The sequence below is a fragment of the Delphinus delphis genome, chromosome 11, assembly GCF_949987515.2.
Source record: "Delphinus delphis chromosome 11, mDelDel1.2, whole genome shotgun sequence".
NCBI lineage: Eukaryota > Metazoa > Chordata > Mammalia > Artiodactyla > Delphinidae > Delphinus > Delphinus delphis.
Window position 1 is genome coordinate 27,837,485 of NC_082693.1, and position 13,264 is coordinate 27,850,748.

The following is a 13,264-nucleotide window of genomic DNA, read 5'->3' on the forward strand; positions in this document are numbered from 1 at the left end:
CCATATTTGTAATATACAGCTCTAAAGTGAAAACTAATTTTTTGCACAGAATAAAGACACGCCTTTATTGTTTTCTTTTCATTCAACCTGAAATTTAAAAAAAACCTGCTAATTCCTGATAAAAATATTAACCCCTCTTGCATAGAAATAATTTATTGGTAATAAAATTATAAATACATGATACGTGCCTCTTGTTTCAACCATTTAGGATTTTTTAACAATAAATTTAAAATATTTCTGGTTTATTTTACATATGAAATTGTGCTACACACTGAATAATTTTTGCCTACAGAAAGCAGTTAATGTCAACAAATATAACCAAGCATATCAAAAGGTACATCATTGCACTGTTCTTTTTTTCTTCTGGGAGATTTTTACTAACATACATTCTTTCACTTGGCCTTATATGCAAATATGCTAAGTTATTTATTCAACAAGTATTTAGTGAGGGCATATGACTACATTACTTTCTTTCCTTTCTCCTTCTTTCTAGAACATTCTATAATTTCTGTGTGAAATTACTTAAAATTAAAGACGTGTGAGTAGGAAAAGACAGTTTCTTAAGCAAATTTCAACTCACATTATTTTTTTATTTTTATTAATCTGAGAATATAAAATTGTTTAATAATTTTTCAAAAGCTTAAGAGAAGTTTTAATTAAATACTACTTTAACCATAAAGATGATGCTAGTGTATATTGTGAACTTTGGTCCCGTAGTCAAGAAATTTAGGTTTCATCACTATCTTCGCAACAAAAAAGTCATAAACAGTATCTAGAACAGTGTGTGGCTCAGTGTTACAGTCAAAGAGAAACGTCGTTTGACTAGGATAATTTAATAATACATTTTATTATCTGCATACTTCCTTTCATATCCAGAATACTGAAATGAAAATGTCTATGCTGTGGTAGGCAGAATAAAGGCATCCCTAAAGATGGCTGCTTCCTAATATCCTGACCTGAGTATGCTACCTACATGGCAAAAAGGACTTTGCAGATGTAATTAAGATTATAAACCCTGAGATGGGAAGCTTATCCTAGATTGCTCACGTGGGCTAAATCTAAACCAAGGAATGCCCGTGACTGCTAGAATCTGGAAAAGGCAAGGAAATGGACCACCTTAGAGGCTCCAGAAAGGAACAGAGCCCTGCCAATACCTTGATTTTAGTCCAATAAGACCTATGTTGGACTTCTAACCTACAGAAATATGAGGTGATAAACTTGTGTTATTTTAAGACACTACATTTGTGGTAATTTTTACAGCAGAAATAAAAATTTAATACTTCAAGCACATGGGAGAGTTGAAAATAAAATTGAAGAATTCATTAATATTTACCAAAAAACCCAGTTTATGTTCTATTAGCAGTCAAAAATTGAAGCTTCCACAAGGGATTCTTACTGTTTTTTAAGGACCAGTATGGAATACAAAAACTTATGAATGTAAAAAAATAATCCACTGTCAATCACCTATAAAATTATGTACATTTTTAGACTTCATTTAGGGGTTACTTACCTGTACCCAAATATATGAACAAAACAGTTTTTTATGGTAACGTTTGTTGCATCCCTAGTACTTACAGTACATCAAACACAGAGTAGGCAATCAGCAAATAATTGTTGAATGAATAAAAGAAGGACTAATATAAGATTGGCAAATCAAGAGAAATAACCTAATAATTAATAATTATCTGCATTTGTAGACTTCTACAGAAGGTGTCATATATTTAAAACAGTAAAATTCACTCTTCAACACTTTTATCCCTGTAGGAATATAAGTAATAAAGTGAAAAAAAAATGAAATCAAAAGAGCCCCAATGTGCCTTTGAAATATAATCCAGTTTGTTCCCTAATAGATTATCATAGTGGAGACCATGAAATAAAAACCCAATAATGAAAATTTAATAACCCTAAATACTGGTTGTACTTAGTAAAACATTAATAAAGGGAAAATACAAAAGGAGCTATTTTGCATTTTAGAAAGTTTTCTTATTTTTTAAATAATCCCTGTCACTGTCCAAAACTTCAACATTTCTAGTTTATAATTTGTGGTAAAACTTAGACAAAAGACGTTAAGACAACCTGGTAGTAAAAAATTAAATGCCTTCATTTAAAAACTAATAAATGAAAAAAATTTAGCAATCTAACCTCCAAAGAGACCAGTTCCCTAATTGTGTTTCTCTAATTCTATTCTGGACAAATAATCTTGAATAAAAAAGAGATTTATGTAGAGAGAATGCAACAAATTTTTAGTCTAACAAAATTTATGCCTAATTCAAATGTCCAACAAAAAAAGAATGGTTAGGAAAATGGATCATATATTTAAACATCATGTACTAAAACATATATAGCACAAAAAAAGTGAGTGTGAAAAAATTTAAACTTGGTTTGATCTTAATTATTTTAAAACATTCATAGAAAAAAAAGTAGAAAGAAATATGCCAAGTTTTTACATATAATTCATGGCATTATGGATTATTTAATTTTATGTTTTTTACCCTGTTTCTAAAATTTTCAATATTAAATTATTTTATAATCAGAAAAAGCATTTTGTAATGTAAAGGAAAAGTTCTAATGTAAACAATTACTTCTTGATCATTCAGCGTTTCAAATGCTATAATCTTATCAATTCCACAAAATCTCCTGAAGGAATGGGCTGTTTTAGACCAAATCAAGGAGTTTCCGGTGGCATCAAAGTACGTTTTAGGTTTAATCTGAGGAACAAAATCATCTTAAATAATGAAAGTCAATAATAACTATGAGGAAATTGAGTGCTGATAATAGGTTACAGATAAATATTTTACAAGAGAAAAAGTCTATTTTTGGCAAATTACCAGAAATGTCCAATACAGTGAAGTAATGAATTTCCCCAAACAGGAAGTGTAGAAACAAAGGTTAGATGTTGAAGGAAAAGATTATTTTATTTATACAATCACTAATGTTACCTACATAGTGTTAAGTGTCTGAATTATTATGTATGTATGTAATCACATACTCTGTTTGCAGGTATTTAGGACATAAATTCCCTAATTTGTAGAACTAATGTGGGTAAAAATTAGTTTTCTATATCACTGCAGGTCAAATAAAAAGGAATACATTGGTGGAATTATAACTTACTGTGGTAGCACAATGAATATCTTTCCATACTGTGGCTTCCCTGGAGAGATCAGAGGCTTCAAACAAATTATCAAAAATCACTTCCCCAATCATGTCATGTCTAGAAAATCTGTCAAAATCATACACACCGAAATGTAGTTTTCGATTGCTTAGTTGATCATATGCTACAGGAAACTGAAAAGTTTCATCAAACACAGGATTTAAAGTTTTTCTGTGCACACGGGTCTGAAATTTCTTTTTCCTATCTGGAAGAAGATACATCTTCACGTAAGGGTCAGAAGTTCCTGTGAAGTCTTTAGCAGGGAGATCTAAGGCTTTGATAATTTTAACAACTAGAAGTTCATTTTCATAATCATACTGGAGGGTGAAGTTAAGCTTCCCACAGGTTTTGACATCTTCTTTCTTGTTGCCCTCAGAGTCAACTGATTTCTGTTTGTAGAGCTCTGGTTTTATTCTCCCAATGCTGGTTGTTGTTTCTCCTCTTTGTAAAATGGGTTCTGTGCCCATGCCAAAATCAACACTGGAAACCTGCATTTGCCTTGGTAGGTGTCTTCTGAAGGAATTGTGTCTGTACACACACACATACACACAAAATCGTTTAAGTAGATCATTTTGATGATAATGTTATATACAGTGGCATATAAACTCTACCCCACACCCAGGATAATGGGAGCATTATATCTACAGCAATAAACAGATGGATACACACACACACACACACACACACACACACACACACACACACACAAACACACACACGAGTTACTTTTGAAAAACCAGGAATGCAATATTCAAAGAAAAACTCTCCTAAAATTATAGAAACACCTAAAACACACATATGTACATTTTTATGAGCTTTTGGTATTTTTATGTACCATAATAAGCACAAAACTTTTAAACACAATTGTAAAGAAAGATGATTACCAAAAAAGTTCAATATTCTACAAAATGTTACCTGGGTGTATCTAGATGTAAACATTATGTAAACAAATCATTCAGATGGCTGATTTCTTTTCATCTGGATATTTTGGTCTTATGAATTTCCCATTTTAGTGATGACAATATTAAAAAACATAAGTCCACATATTCTTATGCTGTGTTATTTCTAATACTTAAGATAACTAGATGAATGTGTATTTTTCAAAAGAATATATAGTTATGACAGAAAAAAATGAGTACATTTTCCTTTTTTCAACATGGAGTGGGCTTCAGAAACTCTTAAGGATTAAAAGACTGTAGAATTTTAGAGTTTGGGGCTAAATAATAGTTCTTAAAATTCAAACTGAATGTCCTATACTCACTGTTACTATTTATCTCTCCAACATTTCCAGAACATTAGGTGTATCAGCTTACTAATGGCTCATAAATGTGACTTGCATTAAGATCTGCTTCTCATAGTTTCTCCATGATTTCTAGCGTGAGCTATGTCAACTTATGTGTTTCCTCAAGGTCTGGTTCCAGGTCTTTTGTTCTTTTCTCTTCTCAATCACTCCATCAGACTAATAATCAGTTTTGGGGCTATAATTACTACCTTTAATCTGGTGATTCCCTAGATATATCTCAGATAGACAAAATCCTAGTTCCATATCTCTTTGTCTTGAAGGGGGATTCTAAACAAATGTCCTAATTTTGCCCCAAACTCAAGCAAACTAATTATTTTCTCTATTTTGCTTTCAAACCAGTTCACTCTTCCACAATCTCTGACAATAGCTCTAACATTTTTGTCAGTCACTTATGCTTGGAATCCTGCATTATGCTTGTTTGAATCACTTTTCCTTTATTTCATGGGATTTGCTTAATTTTCTAAGTCCTGTTGATTTTTTGCTTTGAGACATCTCATATAATTGTCCATTCTACTCTATTTCCATTGCTATTTGGTCCATATCCTCATCATCTCATACTTTGCTTTCTACAGTAGCCTTCAGCTTGGCTTTCCTTCTTTCATCTCTCTCTTAAATTCAATGTCTCTCCAGCACTTACTTCAAAATCCTTTATGCTTGTTGTTATACCTTTTTCCACTTGATCATAATTGAAAAATTATTTCTATATAAAGAAACAAACTAGGATAACTTTATCTCAGATGAGGGAATAAGCTCCTAATTAAAACTATACTGAATTTAAGACCCAATATTTTAGTTTCAGTATCTAAGTGAGTATATACGTAAAAGTCTTTACTAAGTTACTTAAAGCTTGAAGTGATCTGTTTCCCCAGATTGATCCTCAGATTGATCCCATTTTAATGCATTGAACATGCTATGAAATGTATTTTGATCCTGAATCTATTCCAGATATACAAGATCAGAGGCTTAAATTAGGGTCAGGGAACCATCAGGGAGCATTTAAGAAATAATAAGAATTTAGAAAGGAATACAGGTAGTATGTGTCGCTGTGAATTATTAAAGAGGTCTAGTATAATCCAGTTAATACATTCAATATTCTTAAGAGATTTAGAATATTTTACTAAACAATCTAATATTTCTGCCAAAATCACTTTCACTTATGCAACAATTTTAAATTTTTTTTTTATTTTTGTGAGCAAAAAGCCCCCAAGAAATTAATTCCTTTTTTAAAATAAATTGATCTATAATTTCACCTCCCTAATGCTTTTCAACATAATATAATTTAAGATTCTATCCTCTCCCTAAAAATTCAATAATTTATTTCTTATGCCACTGAATCTAAATGGGCAGCTGTAAAGCCCCTTCTAACAAGAATCAAAAAGCAGTAACATTTTTGTTCTAGTAAGCCAGTGCCCTAATTATAGAGTAAATAGTTCATGTTTTAAGTCACAGTTTAGCTAGTCAGTTAAGAGAAGCTTTAATTATTACAATGTTAAACTATTGCCATGACAACACAGATCCTCTTTATCTTCTTGAATTTTTTTTTCTCTTTTGGAATGACAGTGGTAAGTGTCTATTTAGTCTCACACAAATACCAACCAATTAAAGTACAGGCCATTTGACTGTTACTGACCGCACTCTTACCCTTCAAACCTAGGAAGGCACCGCATAAGTACTTTTCCAGATGGAGAAGGAGAAACTTTTCCCACCCTACCTGAAACATCTGAGAGTAACTACTAGATATAGTCAATATTATCTGATGCCATAGGAATAAAATGTATTAATATGGTAATTTTCAAATATTTTTTTCACCAACAGATCCTTTCTTTCAAACAAAATCAGAGACCAGAAGTTCAACATGTATGGACAGAGCTGCTTTGGTTAATGTGTGAATCTGGAATCTCAGAATCGGAATCTCACTGGAAACCGTGCCAAGTTTTCCACACTACCCAGGAGAAAGCGCTTGAAGAGCATTACACTGAGATGAGATTAAAAAAATGCTGGACTGAAATCAGACTATAGTTTGGTCCCAGCCTCCCTATGGAGTAACAGCAACTTTGGGCAAGTCACTTCACTTTTTTGATGTGTACTTTCCTCATCCATAAAACCATCCTTTCATAGTTGTGAAGGTCAAATGAGATATTACAGATAACTTTGAAACCTACCATTTTTCATACTGCTAATAATTATCATTAGAGTTTAGGACACATGGAGCTGAAGGGCAAATGCCATAATGAACTCTCTGGTTCTGACAATCTCAAATCTAGGTTTCCTGTTTGGGGATACAGAGTTGGCACAAAGTCATTCTTGTGTGAGCATGTCCTGGTCTACCACCCTGGACAACAGATTCCCTCTGACTCTCACTTCTCAGCTGCAGCAGTTCTTTCTTCCTTAAGTGGGAAACCTATATCCTCCTACTCTTACTTGCAGTGTCTTTACTAACTATTAAATTTATCTTAGGTACTGCTTGAGAAATAAGAGGTGTGTTTTATTTGTTTATTCAATATATTTACAAGGAGTTCATCTCTCTTTGTTTTAATATTAATAATATTTATATAGGAAACTATCACCATATATTAAAAGTTGTAACCCTGTTTTATAGCTAAGGAGGCTCAAATAATAAGACTAAATTAATTTTCTGGTAAACAAAGTTTTCATCTTTATTTGTTCCCTATTTTTTCCATTCAATTTGAAACAATGACAAGGGTGACTCATTCAGCACAAAAATATCTGAGCATATACCATGCAGGGCACTACATATATGAAGGCAGACTAAGTTGTATAATATACCACAAGGAATTTTTGAAATTAATTCATTGTCTGATGTCAGCACAATCCTTTATATCTTTAATCTCTTCTTTAAATGTTCTTCTCACATTATTGCTTAGTAGAAGCCTGATTCTTCCCCAAGGACAGTTTGCTCTGTGCCCCTCTCATGTGGTGGTTGATATTTTTGCAATAATCCTTGTTCCATTGGTCCTAGAAGTGAAGTTGTCCATTCCTCTTGTCCTTCATTACCACATTCACATCATTCTCCCTAATACACCACTCCAGGCTCTAAAACTCAAGTCAACAGATCATATCCCCATTACCACTTATTGTTAGTCATTTACTAATACTCAAATCACTCCCTTTAAAGTGATTTTAATCACTTGGTTCACTAACTCTCTTTGACAATGTTTTTGCTTCGATTCCTAGCAGTGAACAAGTTTCTTCCAACTACTTGGCCTCTAGGTTCTTTTAATTTCTCTCCTCTAATAATGTTCTCTATTTACCTCAGTTACTACCATGTGCATAGCCAGATTTCGTCATTATTATTAGCGGCAAACTCTCCACAACCCCAATTTCACACATGCTTCTCTCTGAGCAACACCTCTTTCCAGCTCACACCCTCTTATACTCCAATTCAAATAACTTTTCCAACTCACAAGAACCTCCAATACACTGATTCTATCACTATTTCATAATCCCTAGTTCCTTGATGTCACTTTTCCCTCGTTATCCAGTTTCATTTCCGTTGTTAATCAACAGAGCCACTCTCACACATACATTCCCAATTCTCTTGTTGCTCTCTACCTTCTTAGTTGCAGGGCAAAACCACAGTCCTGGTTGAATTCAACTTTCCATCATTTCTATACCTGTACCTGTGCAAGTGAATACAACTAGAGAAGAACATAAAAGAACTCTCAATGTTCCATTTTAAATTCATGACCACATTCCTCATTAAACCCTAACACTGAACAGCAAACCATTCTCCCTCTCAAACTGCTAGATTCACAAGACTATTTCACACCTTCTCACCTTTCTTCAAACCTCTAACACCTTCCTCATTCCCAATCTCAATTAATGACCTTACTTCCTATTTCACTAATGAGGTTGAAGCAAAGAGCAGAAATCTTCCACCTCATCAACCCTGTTATCAGCATCTGTATCCATATATTTTACCTTTCTGATATGATTAATTACCCATGCTATTATCTAAAGCCAATCCCTCCACTTGTATATTAAATCCCATTTTCTCTCATGTCACCTTCAAGACTGCTCCTCTTTGCTTCCTGCATTATTAAGTCTGCCTCTTTGCTGGATTATTACCATCAGCACAAGAGGATACTGTTATTTCTGCTATCTTATAGGAACCTTCCATTCATTCTACTTCCTCTCTCTGTACTGCTGTTTCTCTAGCACATTTGCAGCAAAACTCCTTGAAAGAGTTGAGGATAGTACATCCACTGTCCAATTTATCTTCTCCCGTTCTATATAAACTCACTCTAACTAGTTTTTCACATACCAATTCTGACATAATAGCTCTTGAAAATGTCAATAATGTCTCCCCGACATTGCTAAACTCAGCGGTCAATCCATGGTCCTCACCCCACTTGACCTTACAATAGTCACCTGACAGTTAATCACTCCTGATTGTTTACATACTCTCTTCACTTGGCTTTCAGGTTATACCCTCCTGGTTTTCCTTCTTCACTAGTCTCGACTTCTCAGTCTACAATGCTGTTCCTGATGTCTTAATATTGGAGTACTTCTGGGATTCATCTCTGGTTTTCTCTTTCTTATCTACACTCACCTCTCTGATGATATCATCTCCTGGCTTTGAACACCATCTCTATGTGGACTCCAAGTTTACATATGTTTCGCAGATTCTCTCCAGAATTCCAGAGTTATTATCTGGTTGCTTACTCAATTTTTCCACTAAGATTTCTAACAAAATCCTTAAACACAACAGTCCCATATCTCCTGTTTTTGGCTCCCAAACTCACTCCATTCACAGCCTCATGTTTATCAATTTTATCTTTCCAGACGCTCAGGCCAAAACATGCAGTCATTCTTGACTCCTCTTTTCTTACTCATATGCCCAAGCTAATGTGTCATAGTCTGTTTGTTCTATCTTCAAAGTATATCCTGAATCCAGTCAGGGTATAGATATATATATCCATCATTAACTACCATCTCCTTGCTCTGAACCAACATCACTTCTGGCCTGGATTACAGCCTCCATAGTGTTCTTTCTGCTTCTATCCTTTTGCCTCCTTCAATGTATATACCCAAAACAACAGAGTAATCCTTTCAAAACAAGTTAGATCATGACACTCCTCTGATTAAAAACTTTCTGGTGGCTTTGCATGTTACTCAGAGTAAAAGCCAAAAGTGGTTTGGGTCCTACTACCTCTCTGATTTTTCTCCTAGCATTCTCCACCTGGTTCTCTCTGCTACACCTACACTGGCTTCCTTGCTGTGGTTGGGACACAAAAGGCAGATTCCACCTTCAGGACGTCTGCAGTGGTTCCCTTCTCCACAAGGAAAGTTCTCCACAAACACCAGCATGGACCACCCTTCCATCTCCTCATTCAGACCTACCAACCCCTTTATTTTGTACTATTATTTTCTACAGAACTTATTATCTTCTAAAACATCATGTAACTGACTTAGTTATGTTGTTTGGTTCCTCTCCACAAGAATGCAGGTAGGGAATTTTGAGTTTTGTTCCCTAATGTGTATCAAATGTCTAGAAAAATGCCTGGCACATAACAAGTGTTCTATAAATACTGTTGAATAAATAAGTCAAAAATTTTCCCTGAAGAATTTAGCCATATGACTAACAATCCAATCATAATAAAAGCTGTTTCGAGAAAAAACTGGTTTTCTTCTCAATTATGCAATGTAATGCTTAAAATTAATTTAAGTAACTTATCTTTATTCTATTCAAAGAATTGACAGGAAACTTGTTTTTTAATCGTAATTAAGGAAATGAATGTTCTTATTCTGTAAATACTTGTCCCTTGGCCTTTCACCATGTTAAAAAAAAGGTTTACAAATCATAACAAGAGATGATAAGCAATTGCTTTTGATCCAGCATATATTTAAAGGAATACAGTATGAAGTAATTAGGTTGGTAGTTTTTGATCTACAAATAAAGTTCTGAGAACATAATATTTTATATTAAAGAAAAGAAGTAATATAAAATGAAGCCTAAATTTAAAAAAACTCAGAATAACTACTTGTCAGAATAATAAATCCAAGAATATTCTGTTTGGTATTGCTAGGTCCCTATAAGGTCTTTTGACCTTAATTATGTATTCTAGCTCTAAATTTCTATGCTCAATTTGTCATTTAGGCCTTCCCTTACTTGGAAGTATGTTGCTGGCTATCATGAGCCTCTCTCCTAGAGAGGTCAGCTAGGATTTGAAGAAAAATGTTGTAGTCCTCCAACTGAGTTGACCTACCACCCTGGGTCCCTCCTTCTGTTCCTCCACATCTCCTTGAGCATACTGTAAAGAGTGTATTGAAATCACTTGTTTCAGATGTACCTTCCAATCCCCAACCCTTCTACTAGTAGTCTTTATAATAGCATAACTAAATATTATTAATCTTTTCATGAATTTCATAATAAACACATGCTGGGATTCAAGAAATGTCTGTTGGAGTTTGTATGAAATAATTTACTACAAGATTCTTGTGACTAATAAAAGTCAACTTCCCAAGAATTATTTGTACTATGAAGAAGAAGGTCCTAATCAATTTATAATTAGTGCTTGTAAAGAGGAGATAATATTTATCAGTGCCAGAAAACAAACTCTCCAAGTTTGAATACATTTTATAAGGTTTTATCTCTGACCTTGGATCAAAGAGCCACCCCATTTCAGAAGTTAGTTTATATACCAGATACATATGTTTCATAGCGGAGATTATTTAACCACCTCAAGCACCGGCACAGCATGTTTTATGAATTTTTATTTCAAGGAGTTAGATCTCAGGTTCTCTATTGTTCTGGCCAAGCACTGCTTCTTGATATCCTAGCTGGTTAAATACCATTTAAATTCTTCCTTTGTGTAACATCTTGTCTTCCACTCCTTACAGTATCTTGGAATGAAAATTGCAATTTTTGCTATCTTTTGAGAAGGACTTAACTTTTTAAAAAATCTCAAAGAAAACTATGCACTCTAGTATTACATATTTTTATGTAATTCTTCATTTCTCTTCTAACAATCTACATTGAGTGCTCTTTCTGACTTTATGTGTGATGATATTAAGAATTACTTTTCTAAACAACCATAGCTAATTGTAAATCCATCAGCACATATGAGTCAATGATTTCTTTCCATGTCATGCTTTTGTTCATGTTCAAATGGATCTGTCACTAGGTTTCCAAATTATTTTCAGTAGGTACTTAGAATCCTCTCTAACAGTGGCTAACCTACATGATTTCTCATCCTCAACAAATATTTTGCCGCTTACAATTCACCTCATTTCACACTATTAATGAATGCACAGAAAATAGGTCCTCATACTCATCCTTGGGAGTATACCATCATTAACCTTCTTCTAATATTAGCACTGTTTATCTCACCATCTGATACTGTCTTTAAAGAAGCAAAGCAAAGTGGAGAGATCATCAGTCAATCCAAATCACTCACTTGATGCTTATTATGCACCTACCCAGTGAAGAAATTAGGAGCACGTTAAAGTGGGTTATACAGACTTGTTCTTTGAGAAATTAACATCTCAGTTCTGGCACACAGCTAGAGCTCAACATTAAGAAAATAAATAATTGCTAGACTGTAGCTATGGCTTTAAAGGACAATAGCTTATAATTGGACAGAAAAAGATGCATTTTCCTTAAAGATCTTATAGTGGATAAAAAAGAGTTTATCATTCTAGACAAGGGAAGCAGCATAAGCAAAAGCACACAGGCAGAGAGTTGAGGTCTACAGGAGGATGATAAAAAGACCAAGCACCCTTCTAACTGGCAACCATGAAAGATCCATTTGGATAGATAAAATGAAGTCATAAAATTCATTTACTGATTTTTTAAAATTCAACAAATATACCCTGAGTTCCTACAGTGCTTTGTCTAGGTATCAAGATCAGTACAGAAATAAAATTGGCAGGTTTTCTGCCTAATAAGGCAGTGTAGAGCTATATGTGTGGGGCAGTATGGACTCAAAATGTTATAAGATTTTTATCATGCCTGAACTACTATATTACTTTCAAAATAGATGCCTTTTTCTATGGTCTGTCCTACAAACTGTTGTCAAATTAATTTTCCTAAAACACAGCTCTTTATCCAAGGGACTCTTCTGCTGCAAATATTTTTGACAGGACAGACCTTGAACAATTTTGGCCATGATTCCAAGGCCTCCTCAGACTTTAATTCCAGCTGACTTTATCTTCCATTATTCCTCCACTGACATCTATTTTCTGATCAAGGCAACGTACCTGCTGTTTTCATGATAAGATTTGCTGTTCTGTGTCTTTTCACATAAAATATTTCCATCTGGAATGCATACCCTTTTCCAATTGTCTTTATGTGAATTCCTAGTTTCCTTTGGTCTCAGTTTAATGGGACTTCTCCATGCCTCAGCTAAAAATGATTTTTCTAATTATCTTAATTCCACATTCTCCACGACATAGTTTGCACTTGTAGTTCCTTATATTGAAGTTGGTATCTTATCTCTCTGCATTATGTTGTGGATTTTTTCCCAGTTCACTAGAGTTTGCAGAGTGGACAGAGTATGTAGAATACACTGACTATACCTAAAAGTTATATCTGTTGACTGTATCTACTGAGTAAGGCTATTGGATGAATCAACAGTCAATCAAGACAGATGTGATAATAATGTTAATAATAAGAAAAACACAGACGTCTGTTGGGTTGTTTGGCTGCCAGCAGGCTGATGGGGCCGAATGTCCGGGTATTTGAAAAGGAGGATGAGAACTTGGGAAATGTGGCAGTTTCCAGCAATGCTGTTAACTAATCAAGATGCTGCTTAAGAATAGTGACAAATAAAACTTGAGAGGATATG

At 34.1% G+C, this 13,264-nt stretch overlaps 1 protein-coding gene across 1 annotated transcript in view; it reads right to left on the minus strand.

Moving 5' to 3' along the window:
* Window positions 1-13,264, minus strand: part of SYT10 (synaptotagmin 10) — a 75,548-nt gene that overhangs the window by 36,541 nt on the left and 25,743 nt on the right. Inside the window, exon 3 of the mRNA XM_060026158.1 lies at window positions 3,112-3,679. Coding sequence (XP_059882141.1) covers window positions 3,112-3,679 — 568 coding nt within the window. The remainder of the gene's footprint in view (window positions 1-3,111; window positions 3,680-13,264) is intronic.